Genomic DNA, 26013 nt, shown 5'->3' with positions numbered 1-26013 from the left:
TTGTAATTTTAGGATGCTATTAAAAACATTTAAACTCCCTTTATATCCCTTTGATTTAACTGGTTTAGTTGTCAAATATGAAAGTTCTAAATAAATTCAATGAACGTTTCCAAAACATTTATTTTGCATATGAGTGCTGCTCTTTTCATGCCTGAACTTATTTCTTACACGAATAAAAAAACCCTAATGAAATAGCCCTAATAATAGTACTACTGTATACAGCACTGTTGTTGTTATTATTATTAGGCATGCATGTGGTCGCTTGAAACTCGAGCTGAAGGACTACGCATGCGTGTTCCGCACCTAACCGGAAAAGGTGCACTTAAAGTGGAGAGTGATGCCTCCCTCCTGTGAACATAAACGATCTTCGGCAACATCTTGACAGCTAGCAGGGAACTCCTCATCGCTTCGAACAAGTAAGTTGACAGCGTGTTTGTCAACAAATGTGCTCGCTTTAACGGCTTTGTGACGTCCTATCAAGTGAGACAATTTGTTGTCGGTCGTATTCCCTTGTCGGGGGCCGGTTTTGGGTGTTGTTGAGGTGTCGCTCTTCCGAACAAGGATCCAATGTTATGGACTTCGAGCTGGTTAGCGTTAGCCAAAGTTAGCTTGGCGTTAGCTAGCAGGTCTTAGCCTGGCACTGGTTGGCACTTCCGGTTGAGCCTGCACTCACCTGCTCTGTGCGATGGCTGCACAACTATATGCTGCTCTGCTGTGCAAACAAGCACAGAAATAGCTTTTGTTAAGTTAGCTTTACGCTAGCTAATTTTGCATTGCCTGCATTGTCTGCATCAACTTGCTATGACGAGCCTGTTTTTTCCCAACCCTGGTTGTAACTGTGTAAACACATCTTCCACTTTTGGTTTAATAGCTGCTACAAAAAGGAGAAGCTGTTGATGCTGAGAGGAAAAAGGCATGCACACAAAAGAAAGTTTCACTTACACAATACTGCTTAACCCTGACAAACTATTTTTGTATCAGGGAATTGAATGCACCACACCTGCCACCTTTTGAGAGTTTTATTTTGAAAATCTCTGGGTAGTGTTCAAATGAAATACATTACAACTGTTTAAGCCAAGAATGTTACTATATCTTCAACAGAGTGTTGTGATGTGCATATATATACAAAATACTGTCATTATTTTACATTATGTATTTGCTGAACTGCATGGTGAATTTGTCACCGATTCTGTTCATAACTTTTATGGACAGAATTTCTAGGCGCAGTCAAGGCGTTGAGGGGATCCGGTTTGGTGGCTGCTTTTTGCAGATTATGTGGTCCTGATGGCTTCATCTGGCCAGGATCTTCAGCTCTCACTGGATTGGTTCGCAGCAGAGTGTGAAGCGACTGGAATGAGAATCAGCACCTCCAAGTCCGAGTCCATGGTTCTCGCCCGGAAAAGGCTGGAGTGCCATCTCCGGGTTGGGGAGGAGACCCTGCCCCAAGTGGAGGAGTTCAAGTACCTAGGAGTCTTGTTCACGAGTGAGGGAAGAGTGGATCGTGAGATCGACAGGCGGATCGGTGCGGCGTCTTCAGTAATGCAGACGCTGTATCGATCCGTTGTGGTGAAGAAGGAGCTGAGCTGGAAGGCAAAGCTCTCAATTAACCGGTCGATCTACGTTCCCATCCTCACTTATGATCATGAGCTTTGGGTTATGACCGAAAGGACAAGATCACGGGTACAAGCGGCCGAAATGAGTTTCCTCCGCCGGGTGGCGGGGCTCTCCCTTAGAGATAGGGTGAGAAGCTCTGTCATTCGGGGCAAACTCAAAGTAAAGCCGCTGCTCCTCCACATCGAGAGGAGCCAGATGAGGTGGTTCGGGCATCTGGTCAGGATGCCACCCGAACGCCTCCCTAGGGAGGTGTGTAGGGCACGTCCGACCGGTAGGAGGCCACGGGGAAGACCCAGGACAATTTTATTTTAATTTTTTTCGTGTTTTCTCCTCTTTTAAACCGTTCAATTAAGTGTTTTTTTTCATCATTAATTCTCTACAAAAAATCTTCCGGAAAAGGAAAAAAAATGTACGACGGAATGACAGACAGAAATACCCATTTTTTTAAATCAAAGAGTTCATGCAGTCCAGAGGTGAGGACACCGTGCTGCTGGAGGACACTGAGTGGATACTTGACCTTGCATTTTTAACGGACATTACTGGGAAACTGAACAGTTTGAACTGTGAGCGGCAAGACAAAGGTAAAACTGTCGCCGATATGATAAGTGCTTTAAATGCATTTAAAGCAGAAAAAAAGTGCTGCACTTTCCCTCTGTGCAGATGGTGCTGAAAGACGATGCTTCTGCATCTGAAGCTTTTGACAAAGTTGCAGAAAAGTACTCTCAGGTCATAAACAGATTTGGGCAGGTTTTTTTGAGAACAGGTTTTGTGACCCGGATCAGCTTGAGCCATGTGTGTCGTTCATTTCTAATCCTTTCATGAACGTGGACATATCATGCATTGCTGAGCAGTTAAGTGCAACATTCAGCCTGCATGCTGAACAGGTGGAGATTGCAATTGTAACACTGCAAAATGACCTCCACCTCAAAGCCCACCTGGCTGCACCAAACTTTTGGTGCCTTGTTGACACAGAAATGTACAGTGGTGTATGCGCAGCAGCTATGAAGGTTGCAAGCCTGTTTGGTTCAACTTATCTTTGTGAATCAGCCTTTTCTGACATGAACTTCATCAAGAACAAACACAGAACACGCCTCACTGATGCACATCTGCAAGACTCACTCAGAGTTGCAGTGTCAAGTTACACACCAGAGTACAACACACTAGTTAACAGCATGCAATGCCAGGCTTCCCACTAACTGACAAAGAAACAGATAATAGATTTGGCGTCCAGTTCAAAGTGTGACATGATTTATTAAAACATTTGAGAGTTGACTTTTGTGTTTTACATGAGTTATTATTTGTACAAACAATGGTGCAAAGTAATTCATGATTTCTTAAAAAATGTTAGTGGCTAGCTAGTTAAAATGGGATATTGTGATTTCACAAGACTGTCTTAGAAGTGATCATTTGAAAATGTTCAATTTGAAAAATGTGCACATAGAGAAAATATAAAAATAAAGTGTTGCATATTGATATTTCTGTTTCTATTAGGGCTGCAACAACTAATCGATTAAAATCGTTTATAAAAATAGTTGGCGATTAATTTAGTTATCGATTCGTTGGATCTATGCTATGCGCATGCACAGAGGCTACGTTTTTTTTTTTTTTTTTTTTTTTAATTTTTTAACCATTATTTATAAAATGCAACATTTACAAACAGCTGAGAAACAATAATCAAAATAATAGGGGTGTAACAGTACGTGTATTTGTATCGAACCGTTTCGGTACAGGGGTTTCGTTTCGGTGCGGAAGTGTACCGAACGAGTTTCCACACGGACATATTAAGTAGCATACTGCACGTTGTGTAAACAATACTCAAAATGCCGGACATTTGAGGCATTTATGAAACCCCGCCCTGACAGTTCGCAAAAGAGGACATGTCCGGTGAAAAGAGGACGTATGGTCAGTCTATCCTAGCCCGTTAGCTGCTAGCATGCTAGCAAAAGAGGATTAGTCACCTAGCAGTGACCGGGCTAGGTCCTGACCATACGTCCTCTTTTCACCGGACATGTCCTCTTTTGCGGAGCCGTCGGGCGGCGTTTCTTAAATGCCTCAAATGTCCGGCATTTTGAGTTAGGGTTGCGTGTATTTTCAATATACGTTCAGGGTTAAGAAGGTTAAAAACACAACAAATTGTGCGTGCAGCAGCATTCGTGAGGGAGGGGGAGAGCGAGAGAGTTGTGATAAACGTGCATGCGTCGTCAGGCTCTGCTTTTTATTGATACATTTATCAGATTTAATTTTTTATTATCTATAGCAGGCGTGTCAAAAGTGTGCATTTTTGTAACATTTTCCTTGTTTTATTTGGCAAGTTGAAAGAACATGGCGCAAGTATGCTGTTTTTTTCAATAAAATACTGGAAAGGATAGAAATGTAGTTAGTCTCTTTTATCCGATTATTAATCGATTAATCGAAGTAATAATCGACAGATTAATCGATTATCAAATTAATCGTTAGTTGCAGCCCTAGTTTCTATATATATTTATTGTGAGAAATCATTAAGATGATCAGTGTTTCCACAAAGATAAATATCATTAATTATTAATAACATAGAGTTAAAGGTAAATTGAGCAAATTGGCTATTTCTGGCAATTTATTTAAGTGTGTATCAAACTGGTAGCCCTTCGCATTAATCAGTACCCAAGAAGTAGCTCTTGGTTTCAAAAAGATTGGTGACCCCTGCTGTAGTGTAATGTCCGCAGCTAAAAGCAACTGCGTGAGAACGTATACTCGATATCACGATATAGTCATTTTCTATATCGCACAGAGACAAACCCGCGATATATCGTGTAAATCGCCCAGCCCTACTTTCCAGCATTATTTTTATTCACTGGAATAATGCAGGAATCGAACAACATTTGCAAGACATGATGAACTATGATGGTTTGCAGGTGAATGCTGGAATTAGGATTGTTGGGTCTTGGCAGGGTTACAGTGCATCAAAAAAGTATTTAGTGCTTCACTTTTTCCACATTTTGTTTTAGTTACAGCTAGAGATGTCCGATAATGGCTTTTTTGCCGATATCCGATATTCCGATATTGTCCAACTCTTAATTACCGATTCCGATATCAAACGATACCGATATATACAGTCTTGGAATTAACACATTATTATGCCTAATTTTTTTTTGATGCCCGCTGGATGCATTAAACAATGTAACAAGGTTTTCCAAAATAAATCAACTCAAGTTATGGAAAAAAATGCCAACATGGCACTGCCATATTTATTATTGAAGTCACAAAGTGTATTATTTTTTTTAACATGCCTCAAAACAGCAGCTTGGAATTTGGGACATGCTCTCCCTGAGAGAGCATGAGGAGGTTGAGGTGGGTGGGTTTGGGGGGGGGGGGGGGGGTAGAGGGTAGCGGGGGGTGTATATTGTAGCGTCCTGGAAGAGTAGGTGCTGCAAGGGGTTCTGGGTATTTGTTCTGTTGTGTTTATATTATGTTATGGTGCGGATGTTCTCCCGAAATGTGTTTGTCATTCTTGTTTGGTGTGGGTTCACAGTGTGGCGCATATTTGTAACAGTGATAAAGTTGTTTATACGGCCACCCTCAGTGTGACTTGTATGGCTGTTGACCAAGTATGCTTGCATTCACTTGTATGTGAGAAAAGCAGTAGATATTATGTGAGTGGGCCGGCACGCAAAGGCAGTGCCTTTAAGGTTTATTGGCGCTCTGTACTTCTCCCTACGTCTGTGTACACAGCGGCCTTTTAAAAAGTCATAAATTTTACTTTTTGAAACTGATGCCGATAATTTCCGATATAACATTTTAAAGCATTTATCGGCCCATAATATCGGCAGTCCGATATTATCGAACATCCCTAGTATTTGCTGAACTGCATGGTGAATTGTGTTTGGTTGTGTGTGGCTATGCCTCAATGCCGGTTGTCACAACAAGGTACTGCAGTATGGTGATAGTCTTTGTTCAATGTTGTTTGTTAGTAACATTACAATAAGAGGTACTTTCCAGCATTATTTGTATTCACTGGAATAATGCAAGAATCGAACAACATTTGCAAGACATGATGAACTATGAAGGTTTGCAGGTGAATGCTGGAATTAGGATTTTTGGGTCTTGGCAGGGTTACAGTGCATCAAAGTATTCAGTGCTTCACTTTTTCCACATTTTGTTATGTTATAGCATTATTCCAAAATGGAATAAATACATTTTCATCTTCAAAATTCTACACACATAATGAGTGTGATTTTTTTATTTTTTTTGCAAATGTATAAAAAAAAATCACAGCCTTAGCTTAATACTTTGTTGATGCACCTTTGGCAGTAACTATAGCCTCAAGTATTTTGAAATACGATGCCACAAGCTTGCCACACCTATCTTTGGGTAGTTTCCCCCTTTTTTCTTTGCCCATTCGTCATTGCAGCACCGCTCAAGGTCCATCAGATTGGATGGGAAGCGTTGGTTTTCATCCAGGGTGTCTGTGTACATTGCTGCATTCATCTTATTCTAGTCAGGGAGGTGACCAAAAACCCGATGGTCACTCTGTCAGAGCTACGGCGTTCTTCTGCGGAGAGAGGAGAACCTTCCAGAAGGACAACCATCTCTGCAGCAATCCAGGCCTGTATGGTAGAGTGGCCAAACAGAAGCAATTTCTGAGGTAAACATTTGCCAACATCATAAGACTCTCAGACCATGAGAAACAAAATTCTCTGGTTTAATGAGACAAAGCTTGAACTCTTTGGCGTGAATGCCTGGTGCCATGTTTGGAAGAAACCATGCACCGCTCATCACCAGGCCAATACTATCCTTACAGTGAAGCATGGTGGTGGCAGCCTCATGCTGTGGGGATGTTTTTCAGCGGCAGGAACTGTCAGACGAGGCAGGATAGAGGAAAAGATGAATGTAGCAATGTACAGAGACATCATGGATGAAAACCAACAATTCTCATCCAACTGGATGGAGCTTGACAGGTGCTGCAAATAATAATGGGCAAAGAGGAATGGGTGAAACTGCCCAAAGATAGATGTGCCAAGCTTGTGGCATCATATTCAAAAGGACTCAAGGCTGTAATTGCTGCCAAAGATACATCAACAAAGTTTAAGCAAATGCTCTGGACATGTGTATTTTGTTTTTCTTTTTAAATACATTTACAAAAAAAAAAAATTAAAACATTTTTCTATTGTCTATTTTGGAATAAGGCTGTGTATGTATGTGGTAAAAGTGAAGCGCTGTGAATACTTTCCGGATGCATTTTATGTACTCCACAGCAACATTCCCTCTAAGGTGCGCACCTGCGCAATCGCGCACTGCTCACGCGTCCTCTGCGCACAGCAAATCTATGCCGCGCAAAAAATCAAATCCCACTCTAAACAAAATAAACAAATCGTTTGTTTTGTATGATTTTGCAATGCAACTGTGAGTAACAGGTGACGAAAGGCGGCCACAACAGATAAAACAATGTTTGTCAACACTTCAATTATTGTAACGTCTGTGGAGACACTTAAAGGAGGACAGGAATTCCATCGGTCCCTTTATTTAGCAAAATTGTTTGTCGGCCATAACCACACCAAAACAATGTGTAAAATACTTTTATCTAGCAAAACTGGTCGTTGTCTACCGTACAAACCAAGCCAAAAGCAACTTTTTGTCATTTGTTATATCAACAGCAGCCACTTGTTCTCTCTCTCACCTGCACCAACACATACACTATGGCAATTAGCCACTGGTGCGTTTATGGCCACACAAAAAGTTGGACAACTCCAACACTACACGTAAAGTGTACATTTCAGGTCGTTTTACTATGACTCCTCAATCAGTGTGCTTATTCTACTGTCATTTGTTAAGAATGTTATTTTTTGGATATTAATCATGAAATGATGTTACAGGACTACATAATTGCTAATAAAAATATTTATTTTAAGGACAGAAAATTAATAAACACTTCATCTCATGCAACATGTGAATGTTTTAAGGAGAACTAAATGTGATCTCTGAAAGGGGTACACAATCTTTCCAAAGCAGGACCCCCACCCAAGCATAAAATACAATATCTAAGTGGGCCAAATCACATATATTAGAAAATAATCTCTTGAAATTGACTAGTCACTTGATTATAATAATAAGACATTTAAATTGTTATGTCAGGTTTGAGACAAATGTGCTGCTGGTATGACCACAGTGTGCACGTCTGTATTCCACTGAATGCTCAGGGTGTTTGTGCGTTTGCTCACACACGTGAAAAATTAGAGGGAACATTGCTCCACAGAATGCTGTTCAACCATACAGTGGAATGTGTAAAATTAAATTCAAATCCATCCGATATAATCCATCCGATTTCCGCGGATTTTGAAACTACACCCTTGTGTGGTGTTCGGGTCTGTGGGACCCGTTTTCATTTTTTATTAAAAGAAAAATTATACAATAAATTAATTTTTCAAACTGAGACTCACTGACTTTGGCTCATTTTCTGTGAAGAACATATATGAGAATACATATTTAATGACCACACACCATACACCCCCCCCCCCTCCCTACACATTTCTATTACATATAAGATCACAAAATAGAAGTGTGGAAATTGATGTTCTGTGTACCACACACACACACACACACACACACACACACACACACACACACACACACACACACACACACACACACACACACACACACACACACACACACACACACACACAGCAGGCCTAGACAGGAGGAGGACAGAGTGTAGGTACACAGAACTTCAGAGGGTCAAATGTGCGAGAAAATGAGAGCAGGCAGTGTTGACAAACAATGTTGCAACCTTGTGTGGGAACTGCAGGTGCAGAAACACAAAAGAAGAATCCCTGTGAGATGCAGAAACTGGCAGAGACATTTCCGTGCAACGTTCATATTGTTGTTACTCAGCCAGCGTTTGTGGGTCTGATGGACCCGTTGCATGTTGTGGCTTTTAATGCCTCACAATCAAACACTTTTATGTTAAAATACTGAACAGATGTTTACCTTATCCCAATAAACATCTGCCACAAAATGCAACGGGTCCATCAGACCCACAAACGCTGGCTGAGTAACAACAATATGAACATTACACAAGGGTTAAAGGCCTACTGAAATGCGATTTTCTTATTTAAACGGGGATAGCAGGTCCATTCTATGTGTCATACTTGATCATTTCGCGATATTGCCATATTTTTGCTGAAAGGATTTAGTAGAGAACATCGACGATAAAGTTCGCAACTTTTGGTCGCTGATAAAAAAGCCTTGCCTGTACCGGAAGTAGCAGACGATATGCGCGTGACGTCACAGGTTGTGGAGCTCCTCACATCTGCACATTGTTTACAATCATGGCCACCAGCAGCGAGGGCGATTCGGACAGAGAAAGCGACGATTTCTCCATTAATTTGAGCGAGGATGAAAGATTCGTGGATGAGGAAAGTGAGAGTGAAGGACTAGAGGGCAGTTGGAGTGATTCAGATAGGGAAGATGCTGTGAGAGGCGGGTGGGACCTGATATTCAGCTGGGAATGACTAAAACAGTAAATAAACACAAGACATATATATACTCTATTAGCCACAACACAACCAGGCTTATATTTAATATGCCACAAATTAATCTAGCATAACAAACACCCCCCCCCCCCCCCTCCCGTCCATATAACCTGCTAATAGAACTCAAACACCTGCACAACACACTCAATCCCACAGCCCAAAGTACCCTTCACCTCCCCAAAGTTCATACAGCACATATATTTCCCCAAAGTTACGTACGTGACATGCACATAGCGGCACGCACGTACGGGCAAGCGATCACATGTTTGGAAGCCGCAGCTGCGTACTCACGGTACCGCGTCTGCGTATCCAACTCAAAGTCCTCCTGGTAAGAGTCTCTGTTGTCCCAGTTCTCCACAGGCCAATGGTAAAGCTTGACTGTCATCTTTCGGGAATGTAAACAATGAAACACCGGCCGTGTTTGTGTTGCTGAAGTCGGCCGCAATACACCGCTTCCCACCTATAGCTTTCTTCTTTGCTGTCTCCATTGTTCATTGAACAAATTGCAGAAGATTCACCAACACAGATGTCCAGAATACTGTGGAATTTTGCGATGAAAACAGACGACTTAATAGCTGGCCACCATGCTGTCCCAAAATGTCCTCCACAATCCGTGACATCACGTGCCGGCGTCATTATACCGAGACGTTTTCAGCTGGATATTTCGCGCAAAATTTAAAATTGCACTTTAGTAAGCTAACCAACACATGCCGTATTGGCATGTGTTGCAATGTTAAGATTTCTTCATTGATATATAAACTATCAGACTGCGTGGTCGGTAGTAGTGGGTTTCAGTAGGCCTTTAATAGAAAATAGTTGAACTACAAATAATCTGTTACAGAGTAAATCTGTTGCCAAAGGTTGCATTATTTCCCCCTCAAAAAACTACTTTACAAAAGTAACACAAACTTGTACTTTATTTTAATGTGGTCGAAGTTAACCTAAGTAAACAAAAACAGGGAGGGGATGGATGATGTCATCATCTAATTTGCATAACTAGTCATGACACAACTGAGTCAACAATCATTAAAAAACAAAAAAGCATTCACACTTTTCGTCGCTATTAGCGGCTACACGTGTTTGTACCATTGCGGAATGAAACGAAAGGGGTGAATTATCTTGTCCTCATTAAGTGAGTATGTGCAGTCTGTTAGGCCCTTAGCATCACACAGGGCAACTAGTTAGCATGTAGCAGCTAACATGGACAAAATGATCACAAAACCAAATGCCACTGCACCAATGTGGGAATATTTCAGTTTTATCCTTTGGAACAAGATGAGCCTATCGACACCGAACAAATACGTGCGATTACAACAACAGCCACTGGAAATACAGTACAATCACTCGACGGTCCAAACTCACTTTGCACTCCATTCGCGTTTGGTGAACAAGCCAGGTCAGTGTAAACAAAATAGTGTGCGCTCACACAAAGTGTGCTTAAATACATTGCCAAAGACATGCTGCCATTTAAGACTGTTATAAAACTAGCATTTAAAAAAAAAGTGTTGTCCTGTCATGTTGGTGTTCCTCACTCGGAATTTGCCAAACTTTTCATTTTATTTTGCAAATTACCTGATAATACATCTTTAAACTGTAGTTTTCATTGTTACTCTGCACTTTTGTTTAAACATGTCCTAACTTGATTATTAAGTAATGTACAACTCTACCTCTGCCTGCATGTTCAATGTTGAAGTGCAACTTTGTTTGTCAATACTTTATTTAGCTATTTTATTCATTGTCATGGTTGTGTAAATTTGAGCCCCACCCCCATCCCCTCCTTAAGATATTTTATTGCTTTTAGTTGTAATTTGGATTCAAGTGCAACATGTTACGAACAGACAAAGTATATTTTATTGTTATTTGTTTGTTTTATTTACTTTGGAGATTTAAAAATGTTCATCCCAATTACGTTAAAATACACGAGAAATAAAAGTTTATTGCATTTGAAAGGATATACCTGTATTATCATTAAATTAATGGTTAATTTGGTCTCATAAAATCATGGCAATAATATGGTTTGTGTGTGTGTGTGTGTGTGTGTGTGTGTGTGTGTGTGTGTGTGTGTGTGTGTGTGTGTGTGTGTGTGTGTGTGTGTGTGTGTGTGTGTGTGTGTGTGTGTGTGTGTGTGTGTGTGTGTGTGTGTGTGTGTGTGTTAATATAAATAATCAAACAAAATGTATCGGCCCAGGCCTAGCTATCATCGAATAATTTGTACAATTGTAAATAAGTCTGCTTACAGCAGGGTCAATGGAAGGTCCTCTATTTTGCCCACGAATCCAAAAAATACCATTTAAAAAAAAAAAAAAAAAAAAAAAAAAACAACAACAAACAAACACCAGCAATACTCCATTTACATTTCGTAATTTGAATATTGACCAAGTATTAGTGATATTGTTATTAATAGCGCTAACGCAGACAAACTATTTATAGCGGCGCTTTGATCACAAGCCTGTTTACAATTTGGACATGATCAACTGGCGAGGTGTGTCCTCGCTTCCTTGCTCCTTGGCAGTTCATTGTAGATCATAAATCATGCATCTCACCGAAACAGAAGAAGCCTGAGGACGTATTTCAACAAGTTGGTATATTTTGACAGCCATTTAGGACCCGGAAAGGCTTGATTTTATGTGAATCGATACCCAGACATCGGTTTGTACAAAAGATACAACTACCAAATTTGGTACCCATCCCTACCAGCTACGGTGTTTAGCGTAACAATATGCAAAATAACAAAGGATCATGTTGCTCGATATGTTGCTGTTAGTCATTTTTTTTGGAAAAAAAATAAATCTAGAATGCTCTGAATATTCGCTAAATATAGCACAAAAGTTGCTAACACTAATCACATGTAGTCCTAGTGCAGGGGTCGGCAACCTTTACCACTCAAAGAGCCATTTTGACCAGTTTCACAAATTAAAGAAAACAATGGGAGCCACAAAAATCTTTTGAAATTTAAAATGAAATAACACTGCATACAAAGTTTTTTTTTTTGCTTTGTGCTATGTATAAACCAAGGGTCTCAGACACGCGGCCCACACCTTGATATGAAAATTGAATGTTGGTGCGGCCCGCGAGTTTTATATCAATGGCGCTTGACAGCGTCATACTTGTCAACCCTCCCGATTTTCCAGCAGACTACGAATTTCAGGGCAACTATTCTCTCGAATGTGCCGTGATGGTACAGCATTTAGTGCCCACTACAACCAGCGTGCCGGCCCAGCCACACATTGTATGGGGCTTCTGCTTGCTCACGTAAGTGACAGTAAGGCATACTTTGTCAACAACCACACAGGTTACACTGACGGTGACGGTATAAAAAACTTTAACACTCTTACTAATAATGCGCCACACTGTGAACCCACATCAAACAAGAATGACAAACACATTTCGGGAGAACATCTGCACCATAACACAACATAAACACAACAGAACAAATACCCAGAATCCCATGCAGCCCTAACTCTTCCGGGCTACATTATACACCCTCGCTACCAAACCCCGCCCACCTCAACCGACGCACGGAGGCTGGGGGTTGGTGTGTGGGGGAACAGGGTTGGGGTGGGGGCGGGGTTTGGTGGTAGCAGGGGTGTATAATGTAGCCCGGAAGAGTCAGGGCTGCATGGGATTCTGGGTATTTGTTCTGTTGTGTTTATGTTGTGTTAAGGTGCAGATGCTCTCCAGAAATGTGTTTGTCATTCTTGTTTGGTTTTGGTTCAAAGTGTGGCGCATTATTAGTAAGAATGTTAAAGTTGTTTTATATGGCCACCGTCAGTGTAACCTGTGTGGCTGTTGACCAAGTATGCCTTGCTGTCACTTGCGTGTGCAAGTAGAAGATGCATACAACAAAAGGCTGGGCTGGCACGCTGTTTGTACAGATTGTAGAGGGCGCTGAATGCTGTACCATCATGGCACGCCCTTATTATTACTGTTAGGGTGAAAATCTGAGAATATTAATCCCCGGAAGTTTTCTGCGAGAGGCACCGAAATCCGGAAATCTCCCGGGAAAATCGGGAGGGTCGGCAAGTATGCAGCTGAGCCGCATCAGAGTGATCAAAGAGCCGCATGCGGCTCCGGAGCCGCGGGTTGCCGACCCCTGTCCTAGTGTGTGGTAGAAGCAGAGTTATGATGCCATCTACTGTACATGGTTGTAACGACAGGCTGCAGTCACAGACAGTCCTACCATAATGAACAAGGGCGTAACAGGTAGAACCGAAGCAGATTTTGACTGTCCAAATCTATTTGTGGCAAGCTTGCACAAATCTAAGACAGACATCAGGGGTCTGTAACCTTTGCAATCAAAAGTGACATTTTGGCCCCTTTTCCTCCAAAGAAAAATAGTGTAGAGCTGCAAAACATAATACAGCTTATAAACTTTTAAACGTATTGATCTTATAATTTATATTTTACAGAAAAAGCAATCGGCCCATGCAAAATCAAACTTTTTTTTCTCATGGGATTTTTCTTTTTTGGTAAGTATTCATTGTTAGCTTATCCTAGGGGTTATACACTCAAGTAGCGAACATCTTGCTCACTAAATACACAGGCTTCCAGTCTCTTTTACTTGCCTTCTTTACACCTCATGACTCAGCCTGTACACATTCACGGCCTCAGCCGGAAATTAGAAAACTCTTTTTAAAAATGCCTACTTTGCTCACTTCGGTGTTAAAAAAAATCTAAGGGGAGCCACAGCAAAGAGGCTGAACAACCACATACGACTACAGAGCTGCGGGTTGCAGACCTCTGCTGTATATTAACAACAAATGACAGCACGTATTCTGACAGACATTGAAGTCGTCTTACTTCACATCACTTTTAGTTTGTATTCTTTTAATCCTTTCATTATTCAGATTGATCCAAAAAGTCAGAAACTAAGATACAATCTTATGCCTAGAATGAGGGTTGATACTTTTTTTTAGGACAATTAAACCATCAAGTCTTTATCATGTGTCAAGGTCAATGAACTTGATTGTTGTGATTATTAGATACAGATTTTTGCTTTCGTGTCTGTCAAAAAGCATAATTCAGTTTGCAGAGACACACACACACACACACACACACACACACACACACACACACACACACACACACACACACACACACACACACACACACACACACCCTCTCTGATGTAATGCAGCCTGTGGGCTCAGTGTGTTTTGGTTGACGTGTAGCTGGTCGAAATCACTCACAAGTCAGGTTTTCCTCTCTAATGGTTGGGTTGCGAGGCTGCCAACTGCGTTGGAGGAGCAGACCGAGACTCGTAATGACTAGCTTTTGTTTCGGCACTTTTCCACCAAGAAGTTCAGTTCAGTTCAGTGCAGTTGAGCTCTGCATGGTTAATTCAGGAATAGTAAACTCTCTGGTCTGAGGTGTGTTCCCTCTCTGGCCTGACATTGTTAGACTGTGCAAGTGTATTTTGTATATAATAGTACATGTAGTGCAGCCATAATGATAGGCCTACGAAATTACCGGTAGCTATTTGGCTGAAATGTGTGCATGATTCATTCAGACTCTATCAGGACAGACCGGCTATATACTATATATATTACAACAACATATGTTTCTGTTCGGTCCCTTCTGGAAATGGCCCATTATTCGCCTGTGTTGTTCTGGCCACTTGCTATAATTGAATTAGTGTGATTGGAGCACATGATCCTGTTCCTACCCACTGTTTTCATATTAATCGGCAGGGTATGCATAAATGGAATCATGTGCCTGAAATGAATGAACGCCTCCTTTTATAAGATGGCTAGGCCTGGGCCGATAATACATTATTGTGATGGATGATATATTGTCCCACAAATATTGCCGGTAAACGAAATTATTGTAAGCGTTATTTTGAGACCAAATTAAGCACTAATGTAATCATAATAATACCATTCAAATGCAATAAACTTTTCATTAGTTTTTTTTTTTTTTTACCATTGTAACTGGAAAGTTAAGAACCTTTAATTATCCTAAATATGTTAAGAAAAAATTATAATAAAATGGAATCTCAATCTCTGTTAGCAAAATGTGCACTTCAATAAATATTGAACATTTTGGAGTGCAGTTTTTCCCTAGTTGAAAAGACGAGTCAGATATTTTATTTAGTTTTTTGTTGCTATCAGTTTCCAAAGTCCTCCCTGAGCTGCTCCCTAACCGTGGTGAAGAAGTTTGCGTGTCCCAATGATCCTAGGAGCGATGTTGTCCAGGGCTTCTGTGCCCCTTAGGCCATGTCTACACTAAGCCGGATAACCCCTTAAACAAATAATGATTTAGCCTAAGCCCCGTTTCAGCCACACTAAACCAGGGTTTAAGGTTCCCCTCCTCGGACAAATTTTTACACGGGTAAGTGCGCCGGGTATTTCTTGATTCTCCGGCTCTTAGCTTTGTATGGACTCATTGATCGTTTACAAACTGAGTTTGGAGAGGAAGTGACGCCAGAAAGACCGTGCACCACACAGGAAGTGATGTCAAAAAGAACGCGCCACAGCCAGCTTCATAACAACCGGAGCTAACTACTGGAAAGATGGAGGCAAGTCATGCAGACATGCCCGTGTTTGTCCTTCTTCTACATGTACAGACGCTTGTGGAAATCACACATCAATACCTTAAGTGAAGGAAACGCGCGATTGCAGCTATTTCGGATACAACACATCTCAGACGGCAAGAGAACTTTCAAATGTCCGGGTCAGCTGTGATTCTACTTACCGAAAAACTTCGTCCCTTCCGCCCGTGGATGTGATACAGGCAGTGTGTGACTATACATATTGCTTTATGGATGTGACTGTGAAATGACCAGGCAGCGTGCATGATGCCCGCATCTTCGCTAACTCCGCCATTAGCGCGCAGCTGAAAGATGGAACCAAACAACTGCTGGAAGATGAAGATCCGGTCCCTGTTTTTCTTTTGGGTGACCCAGCTTATCCCCTGACGCCATATCTCACGAAAGAATACCCCAATGGCGGAGTCAACCCACAACAACAATACTTTGGGTATTCTCTGTCTAGATTAACTGTTGTAATTTTTGTAAAATGTTCTTTATCACATTGTCTACTTTCTCATGTTGGTTAAAGATTGCTCGGGTGTGATTCACTACAATAGGGCCCCACAGCACACTGGATTCTAGTTAATTGAAATACCACAACACTGGATATTGTTCAAAGGAGATACATTTTAATTTAAAAATTTGCACACAAAACACAGCAAACCAATGTAAAATGCACAGCAAACTATTTACAATATAGCTCTTTTAAATAACTTCGCAGTGAAGTAAAGTCATCTACTGGAGAGCTTGGAGCAGATGGACGCTCAGGTGGATTTTATTTTATTTTTTCTCCGCGCATGCGTACTAGGTCGCTTTGCGCCGGCGGACGGAGAGGCGCGGGGGTCTTAAACGATTGCATTCTTGTGTGTGGACACGGATAAGGTTAGGTGAGATTTACCCTGGATAACCTTATTGGCTTAGTGTAAACGGGGCCTTTGCGTCTCTCATGACTAACAGGTCCTAGGTGAGGGACCAGAAAAAGAGCAGCTCAAAGACTTCTATGAATACCAAAATTTCCCTCGCCTGGACGCGGGTTGCCGGCGCACCCCTCTGGAGCCAGGCCTTGAGGTGGGGCTCGATGGCGAGCGCCTGGTGGCCGGGCCTGCCCGAAGAGGCAACGTGGGTCCCCCCTCCAATGGGCTCACAACCCATAGGAGGGGGTATAGAAGTCCGGTGCTCTGTTAGCTGTGCGGCAGCCGAAGGCAGGGCCATTGGCCACTGAGTACTTGTTCTACGCTCACGTTGGCAATGACAGTGAGACCTGGAGAAGCGTGATTGGGAGAAATGGCCGCCCTGATCTGAACCAGAGTGGTGTTTTGTTATTGGACTTTTGTGCTCATCACAGATTGTCCATAACAAACACCATGTTCAAACATAAGGGTGTCCATTTGTGCTCTTGGCACCAGGACACCCTGATGATCGACTTTGTTAATGTTGAAGTTAATGATTGTCACACACACACACACACACACACTAGGTGTGGTGAAATTAACGTCTGCATTTGACCCATCCCCTCGGTCACCCCTTGGGAGGTGAGGGGAGCAGTGAGCAGCAGCGGTGACCGCGCTCGGGAATCATTTTGGTGATTTAACCCCCAATTCCAACTTGTGATGCTGAGTGCCAAGCAGGGAGGTAATGGGTCCCATTTTTATAGTTTATGGTATGACTCGGCCGGGGTTTGAACTCACGACCTACAAGGCCACTGAGCAGGTGTTGTTGTATCATCAGATTTGTGTCATATTTAGGACAATTGGGTGAAAAGCGGGGCAGAGCTTTCAACCGTTCATCACCTAGTGGTAATTTGGCTCTGATGGTGGGGGAGCATGCCGGACAGTCCTGGCAGGCCCAAACGTATAGTGAGGGTTTGCTGCGAACGTCTGGCAGAGTCTCCCGTAAGAGAGAGTTTCAATTCCCACCTCCGGGAGAACTTCGAACATGTTACAAGGGAGGCACTTGATATTGAGTCCGAGTGGACCATGTTCCTTGCCTCTATTGTCGAGGCAGCCGATCAGAGTTGTGACCCCAGGGTGGTCGTTGCCTGCCGTGGCGGTAATCCCAGAACCAGCTGGTGGACACTAACGGTAAGGGATGCTGTCAAGCTGAAGAAGGAGTTTTGTTGGGTCCTTTTGGCTCATGGGACTTCGGAGGCAGCGGACAGGTACCGACAGGCTAAGTGGTGTGCGGCTTTGGCGGTTGCAGAGACAAAAACTCGGACATGAGAGAAGTTTGGAGAAGCCATGGAGAATGACTTCCGGATGGCTTTGAAGTGATTCTGGACCACCATCCGTCGCCTCAGGAGGGGGAAGCAGTGCACTGTCGATTGGGGATGTTGTGGATTGGTGGAAGGAATACTTCGAAGACCTGTGGAGAGTGCTAAGAGAGTATGGGGTATCGGACTGCCCGATTGTCACCGGTTCTGTTTACAACTTTTATGGACATAATTTCTAGGCGCACTCAGGGCGTTGGAGGGGATCTGATTTGGTGGCTGTAGGTATAGGTCTCTGCTTTTTGCAGAGGATGTGGTCCTGCTGGCTTCATCTGACCAGGATCTTCAGCTCTCACTGAGTGTGAAGCGATTGGGATGAAAATCAGCACTTCTAAGTCCGAGTCCATGGTACTCACCCAGACACGGGTGGAGTGACATCTTTGGGTTGGGGAGAAGCTACTGCCCCAAGTGGATTAGTTCAAGTACCTTGGGGTCTTGTTCAGGGCCACATGCTTACGTTCAAGGAAACTTGTTTTGTTTTTATTTCTTGTTATTGTCATTATTATTAGACTCCTCGTCGTCTTGTTGCCTTCAAATAATCATTCATTGGTTACTGTTCTTAAAGAGGAATTAAACTTGTTCCACAATGTCTGTGAAACACATATTTCTGTTTTTCGCATTCTAAATCTTAAAATAAATTCTAACGAGGTGGCTAACAATGGAGCTAATAGGGTTTTAATATATTCTGCCTATAGAGTCCTCTAAGAAAACTAAAAAAAAACCCAACGTTTTATATACTGTACATGTTGTGAGTATGTATGTAATGTAGTAACAGGCACATTCCTAAGAATAAGTATTATTTACTGTATTTTGGTCATTTTATTGATTGATTTCACAGAACGCATAGCATCGTTCGCTGTTTCCAACATAACCAACTACATTACTACTAATCATGACAGACTTCATGAAAACTAACGATGACTACTTTGGGACAAATTATGTACATGTTTTAAAACCTGGGTGCTAAGCAGATCCGGCAATAGTGAAGTACTAAGCATCATGCAGCAGTATTGGTAAATGCTAAACTAGAAATACAAACTGCAAACATAATAAAACAATCACTTACTGTACAATGTCCGCTTTCACTGTGATGTCGACTGATGGGATGTTTAAATTTTCCAGCACAAGACATGTGTTCCCTGTTTAGGTGATGAATTCACTATAATCCTCACTCCACAGGTAAAAAATGCTGGGAACAAACAAGCATCTTGTCGAGTCTTCCTAAGTTCCTACCATGTCTTCGGTTCTAAGTTGAATTTCAAAGTTGACCACATTCTCTGCTTATGACCACAACCTTCTACTAGACAAGTGTGAGACATGATTCATGATTTGGAATTAACTTTTACGAACTTAAGGGTGATACAGCAGCTCAATAAGTCAAGAGCTGCAGTAGCTATGTTACTATGTTATGTTAATTCCTCGGCTTTAGCTCTTACACTGTAACGGAGTATTGTTGGCGTTTTTTTTTTTTTTTAGAGTGCTTTTACAGGCAGAATAGATTACCATATTTTTCGGACTATAAACCACTACTTCCTGGTTTGTGCCGGAAGTATATTTGTCCATAGTGTTTCTGCTCGATATAATTCTTCATTCATCACTCCAAGCAGCGTTTGTAAATTTTACTATAAAAATAAAACAATTCATACTTACTAAACCGTCCCATTTGTGATGTCTGCAGGGGTATTTTTATGCACATTTGTACGTGCTATCCTGATGTAATCAAGCTAGCGTTGTTAATATGTTAACGCGCTTACATGTGTCTGTATTAGTATAAATACAATTAGCATCCTTTTTGTTTGTTTCAGTTTTGTAAATTCACCAAAAGGAAGTTATTGAGTCTGTTTAGCTGATTGGAGAGCTAGCTACCGCAGCTAGTGGGTCCATGACGATGACTTCTGTTTTGTTTGATCAGTGATTTTATTGCCGTGTTACAGACACCGTATGAAAACAATTAAGGTATGTAAATAAACATTTACAAAATTTTTCATCCCGAATTATTTCTGCGGCTAATATATGTACAAATATATTTTTTTACTTCTAAAATTTGGTGGGTGTGGCTTAAATACTGCTGCGCTCTATAGCCAGGAAAATACGGTAATCCCATTAGCTAAATTTTTAGCCGTCTCGTACAAATTGGTTTTTTTTACAATCTATATTGCACAAAAAAGAGAAAAACGTGTGTTCTTGTTCCAAATAAGGATTTTGAATGATTTCTTGGTGGAACTTAATACAAATGATCCATCAAGTCAAAAACGCAGCACGCTCGACGGTAAACATTGTTCTTGTCCATGTAGGATACAGAACTGGCTGACTTGGCGAGAAAGGGGGAGAGAGTCAACTCTGGTCTCCCCAGACCTTCCTGAGAGAAGAGTCAACCATGGATGACAGCCACTCTCTGAGCAAAGTCAGCAGTTCCACAGAATCCGTGGCCACCGTCACCAGCGAGGAGTTTGTTCTGGTACAACCCACTGCTACAGGGTCACCACAAGGCTCTGAGGGCAAACCAAGGCTTAAGGTCAGAAACTCGCCATGACAGACTCTGTTTTCTTATGGAGAAACATGGCCGTACTATACAGTAGATAGTATGGATTACTCCTATAGTCCAGGCAGCTTCCTGCCTTTCTCTATCTTTATGACTCATCTTCTTCACGGTTTGTTAGCGATACTTTTCTCTTCACCGCCCTCCTTTAATGTGTACGCTCTTCCTCCAGATGTCTTGGAACGGGAGTGAGCAGCTGGAGAAAGCCATGGAGGAGGTGTTGGATGATGATGATGACGAAGTCAAGGTGGAGAAGAGCAGCGTGGAAAAGATGGAGAAGCACAGCAACATGGAAATCCAAGTCCTAGAGCGCCAAACAACAGGTAGTCATTCTGGATCAGTCCTATTTACAATCGTTGTCCAGTTGTTTTATGAATTTAATACACAGTGGTACCTCGGGATGCCAGTTTAATTGGTTCTGTGTCACAACGCGTACCTTAGAAAACTCGTATTGAGAAACAAGGGCCATTGACATTAGTTGAAATCAATTTAACCGGTGCTTGGTCCCCCGAAACACCACCATTTTAACATGTAATATGCCTTTTAAAAAGAAAAACGTTTTTGATGAAAAATATTGTATCAAAAACTATACATAAGAATAGAGGTCTTCAACAGGGCGTCTGTGGAGGTACTGCTGGGGATGCGTGATATTTTTATATTTCCCATGCAAATTTTTTAATAAGTCATTAAACATACATTAACGTTGATCCAACACACTAGTGAACCGATATATGTAGACAGAAGACGTCTTTCAGTCAGCAATACACACATTGATGAAGTTCCTAACGGATAAATAAAATACTTTAATTGAGCTGAATAGAATTTAATTCGACACAAGGAGCTCTTTCAAGCAGGGCACTGGTTTTGTTGGTATGAATGGATGTGCTACTGTAGTGCACTACATTGTGTTTGTGTGATCTTCCTATACTGCCAAAGTATAATTTATATTTTAGGAACGTACACTAGAATAAATGTAATTTAATATAATGAATATGTAGACGATGAACATCATCGCTTTTTTTTTTTCAGACACGGTCGAAAACAAACTTCATAAATAGTATATAGTTTCACTGGTCACAACATTAGGTACACTTGTCCACTCTTGTGGTATTGTGCGCATGCCACAATTAGATGAAAATAATACTTGAGCCTATCTTATCTCATGGTCCCTCAGACCAAATCGCAATGGTGCCATCTTTTATCGTCAGAGTTTAGCGGCTAATCCAATTTCGTAGTGGTCAGTTGACAAAACAGTCCGGTGTATCAGGTTGTGGACAAATAGACACGAAGATATTCCTCCTTTGTAGACATCAGAGCAAGAAGGAATGTCACGCGAGCCTGCAGGCAGCAGCCAACACAACATTCTTACAACCTGAAGCAGAAGGGGATGAGGCTGGCAGACAGTAGTTTTATGAAGTAATGTAATAACATTGTACAATATTTACTATTTACCTTGAAGAGTGGACTCCTACGGCATCTCCCTCGAGTTGCTTCTCTGGCAAACACACCATCAGCATTATCTCTATATTTTCATTTTAGCTATTATTTTAACATTTTGGGCTGCCTATGTTCGATTCATTCTGCTTTGGTACGGTTTTGAAGTAGCAGTGATATGCTCAAACTGATTTACCAACTCGGTCATGTTTTGTGAGGAAGTTTTTCTTTAAGTCAATGAGTATCATATGCTTCTTCTTCTCAGCACCCTCCTTCGCCCTCACTTTTTTCATTCCCATGATTGAAAGTTATGTTGATCTCTAGCTATAAGCTAGTAAGACCAGATGCCTAGATCTTACGAGGTTTACTGTGGAATTCGCTACGCCAACAAGCAGTGGGGAGGCTAGTAACCCGGATTTTTGCTCGCAACCTAAAGCATAACAATTAGCTGGGAGACAGCTTGTATCCCGAAAAGCTGAGGAACTCGTTTCCTGAGGTACTTTTGTACTTCAAATCAATTTAGACATTTAGCACTAACTGCTACACAATTTGTCAAATAATTACCAGTAAGTGTATTCCACAACTTTTGGCACTTTTGTGAACTGAGAGGTTGTGTGTCAAATATAAGCTAGTCAGCAGTGGAATTTCATCTGCTGTGCTCATTGTTCTCCTTCCTGTTTGTGAAGCGTGAACATTCCAGGTCATTTGAACGAAGAGCCCCTAACATCCTGTGCCATTCTGTCACTTTTACATTTTCTGGCTTTTGGTTTGTTTTCCCTGTATCTACGTCTCTCTCTTTAGCCAGTGTTGAAAACTTGGATAGTGGCTCCCACTTCCTCTGGTAGCATAGCAGGCCTGTAGGCGCCACTTGTGAATGAAACTCGCATTTGGCAATATACAAGTGGCAAATAAATTTACCCAACCAAATTGGCCACCTATTGCCTGACAATGGGGCTTGAATATTAAGTACAGCAAAAGTATGAATGTGGACTGAATAACTAGGACAAGAAAAACAAACCTCAAACACAGTTTTTATGTCTGCCAACAGAGGAACCGCCATCCTGTCCAGCACCAACAAGCCCCACAAACCAAGAAGAGGACAGCGTGCAGTTCAACAAGCTGTCCTACCTGGGCTGCACCTGGGTCAAAGCTCCTCGTAATGAAGCCGAAGCACAGAAAGCAATGGCCACTTTACTGGCTGAGAGTGCCATACCGATCCCCATCACCCTCCACGTCCCCTGTGGACCAGATGGCTCTGTGAGGTCAGTCATGATTGCCCTGAGAATTAGTTCGATAGATGAAGAGAAACTTAAGTCACATGAACTGCAACCTAGTACAGTAATGTGTTACCGCTGTCAAGAAGGTTCCTCTTTGTTGTCTATTGTTGGGTTCAGAAGAAGGTATACGCAAAAAGCTATGTGCAAAACCTTGTGGAGATGTGGAGTAAGGATGGGCGATATGGCATAAAATCTATATCATGATATATATTGCAGCCCCCTGCATATAAATGATAATCGAGGCAATTCAAAACAGATGATAAAAACTACCAATTTAATTGCTGATGTATGCAGTAACATATTGCGTTATTTCTGGTTGTATTATTTTCTCAAAACTAATGTCAATCTACTTAATTAATTTAAATTTACAGTTAATATCTCGTTACGCTCTGTTGTAACATGGTTTTATCTACTCTTTTGTAAAATATAATAAGCTAGTTTATATTAGTTTTAGGTGATACTACAAATTTGGGTAGTAAGTATTTACAAGGGTGGAAATAGTTCATATCAATGCTGATACTTCAAATAAAAATAAAAAAAGATCACAATTATAATCAGAAAAAAACACAGGATGGCGGTGTAACAATATCAGTTAAATATTCTAATTATTTCCAACTGTTGGCTCTGATATAAATCCTTTGGTTTTTGCCCCTTGAGGCCTCATGTGACCAGGGACTTATTTCCAGAGTTTGTAAACAATAATAGAAACAATAGATGTTTTCGTAATAAAAAAATATTGAACTAACCACTACAGACATCACACATGGGACGGTTTAGTTGGTATAAAGAGTTTTAGTTATACTGTAAAACTTATAAACGTTGATTGGAGTGATTAACGAAGAATACATACGAGTAAGAATGCCATGAAAGATTAGAAGACGGAACGGCACTCTACTTCCGGTTGTTAGAAAGCACCAAAAGGAACGAATATTGCAGCACCTGCAGTCCAAAAGGTGGCGCCATAGCACAAACAATAAATCACCCTCTTTGTGTTTTGCTCGCTTTTTGTTTTTTAAAATATTTTTTTATCATGGTCCGTCTAATAAGTCGCAGGGTTCAAAGTGTAGTAAAAATGTAGGGGCTTATTGTCCAGAATTGATGGTACTTTGTATCGTTACTGTTTATATTTTTATCGATCCGCCCAACTTTGTTTACATTCAAGTGCTCTACCTGAGCAATTAGCATATCCTCCTACAGTGTATAGTGTAGCATGGTTAGCTATTCCTCGTCCTCCAGTGAAAGTGATACTTAAAAGACTGTGTTTATTTGCCGCCATGCGAGGATTTAGTGACTTAGAAGTGGCTTTACTACACACTGGAGGGACATTAACTGCTTGCTAGAATGCTACATTCCGTGTTCGTTAGCTTTTTGTCAAATTTGTAGGACACATTTAGATGATATAACATTAGTAGTAAAAGCTCTATTGTTGCCCAAAGTAATATAATTTATATCCTCCATGTCGCTCAACCCTGGTGTGTGGCATTGACCAAGCAGGAATTGACTACATTTCTGTGGCTATTTGTGGCATCCATCCATCCATCCATTTTCTACCGCTTATTCCCTTTGGGGTCGCGGGGGGCGCTGGAGCCTATCTCAGCTACAATCGGGCGGAAGGCGGGGTACACCCTGGACAAGTCGCCACCTCATCGCAGGGCCAACACAGATAAACATTCACACTCACACGCACTTATTCAAAAAGTCCCACAAAAGCAAAAATAATTCTTTAAACCAATCTGTGGAAATTACTACAAAATGATTAGCAGAGATAATTTGCGTCAATTAGTACACTTCTATAGGGGCACCTTTCATTGCACAAAGGACATCGAGCTTGTACTCGATTTCTTACTCTGGCGCTTAGTAATGGATATGGCATAAGTAATCTTTTACTACAGGTGGCTCATTATCGTTGCTCAATAAACATTTTTTAAATAAAAAATAAACAACTTAAAGGGGAACTGCATTTTTTATTTTTATTTTGCCTATCGATCACAATCATTATGAAAGACATGACGACTGATGTTTTTTTTAATGCATTCTAAATATTAAATACATTTGATCAAAAGTGTGCTTACAATGGAGCTTATGGGTGTCAGGCTTGGTCAAAAATGGGACTCAGATGCAGAGTAGAGAACAATCCGGCAGGCTTTTATTTTGAAAGTTTCTTTTCACCTCCAGAGTCAGGGCAAATCAACATAGGCTATAACCTGACTAGTCGGCGAAAAAAGATTCCACAAAAAGGAACAACCGAAAATCACTCCGAAAGTAGGAAACACAAAAACAATAACGAACTAAACTTGGCGCAGAAATATAATCTATGAAATTTATCATTAACAAAAAACGTTCCAAAAGGAGGAAGAAACAATGGCTATAAAACTTCTACACTGTATCTTATCTAAAAAAGGTTAACAAAAGGTGTCACTCAAAAATTGAGGAAAAGGGAGAACTGTAAGAAAAAACTGAAAACTCACCACTTCAACTGCAAAACTAAGGAACCAAAATCACTCTGCTGAGGACGTGAAAAAGAAAACTCAAAATATCAACAAGCTAATTCAGGATCAAGATTTTCAAACAAGAGACGAGGCAAGGCTTGGACAGGACACTAGACAGGCACGAACAAAGGGAGGCGTGGGCTTATAAGACACATGAGGGTAATGGGGAACAGGTGGAAACAATCAGGGATCAGGGATGACGTCAGACTGATGACACAAAAGGAAAGGCAAGTGACCTGAAACGAGAGAAGGGTTACACTTTTCAAACTAAAACATGCAATTCACAAGACAGAAAAAACCAAGACAAGACATCCCTCACTGAGGTGTGACAATGGGAGCTTTTCAATTTCGCCTCTA

At 41.3% G+C, this 26013-nt stretch overlaps 1 protein-coding gene across 1 annotated transcript in view; it reads left to right on the top strand.

Moving 5' to 3' along the window:
* The first annotated feature begins 308 nt into the window (after positions 1-308).
* Positions 309-26013, top strand: part of rabgap1l (RAB GTPase activating protein 1-like) — a 239686-nt gene continuing 213981 nt past the window's right edge. Inside the window, exons 1-4 of the mRNA XM_061975869.2 lie at positions 309-416; positions 20212-20432; positions 20629-20779; positions 22939-23152. Of these exons, the coding sequence (XP_061831853.2) occupies positions 20295-20432; positions 20629-20779; positions 22939-23152 (503 nt within the window). The 5' untranslated portion in view covers positions 309-416; positions 20212-20294. The remainder of the gene's footprint in view (positions 417-20211; positions 20433-20628; positions 20780-22938; positions 23153-26013) is intronic.

The sequence above is a fragment of the Nerophis lumbriciformis genome, linkage group LG14 (genome assembly GCF_033978685.3).
Source record: "Nerophis lumbriciformis linkage group LG14, RoL_Nlum_v2.1, whole genome shotgun sequence".
In the NCBI taxonomy this organism is placed as follows: domain Eukaryota; kingdom Metazoa; phylum Chordata; class Actinopteri; order Syngnathiformes; family Syngnathidae; genus Nerophis; species Nerophis lumbriciformis.
This window is presented reverse-complemented; position numbering and strand designations above follow the sequence as displayed.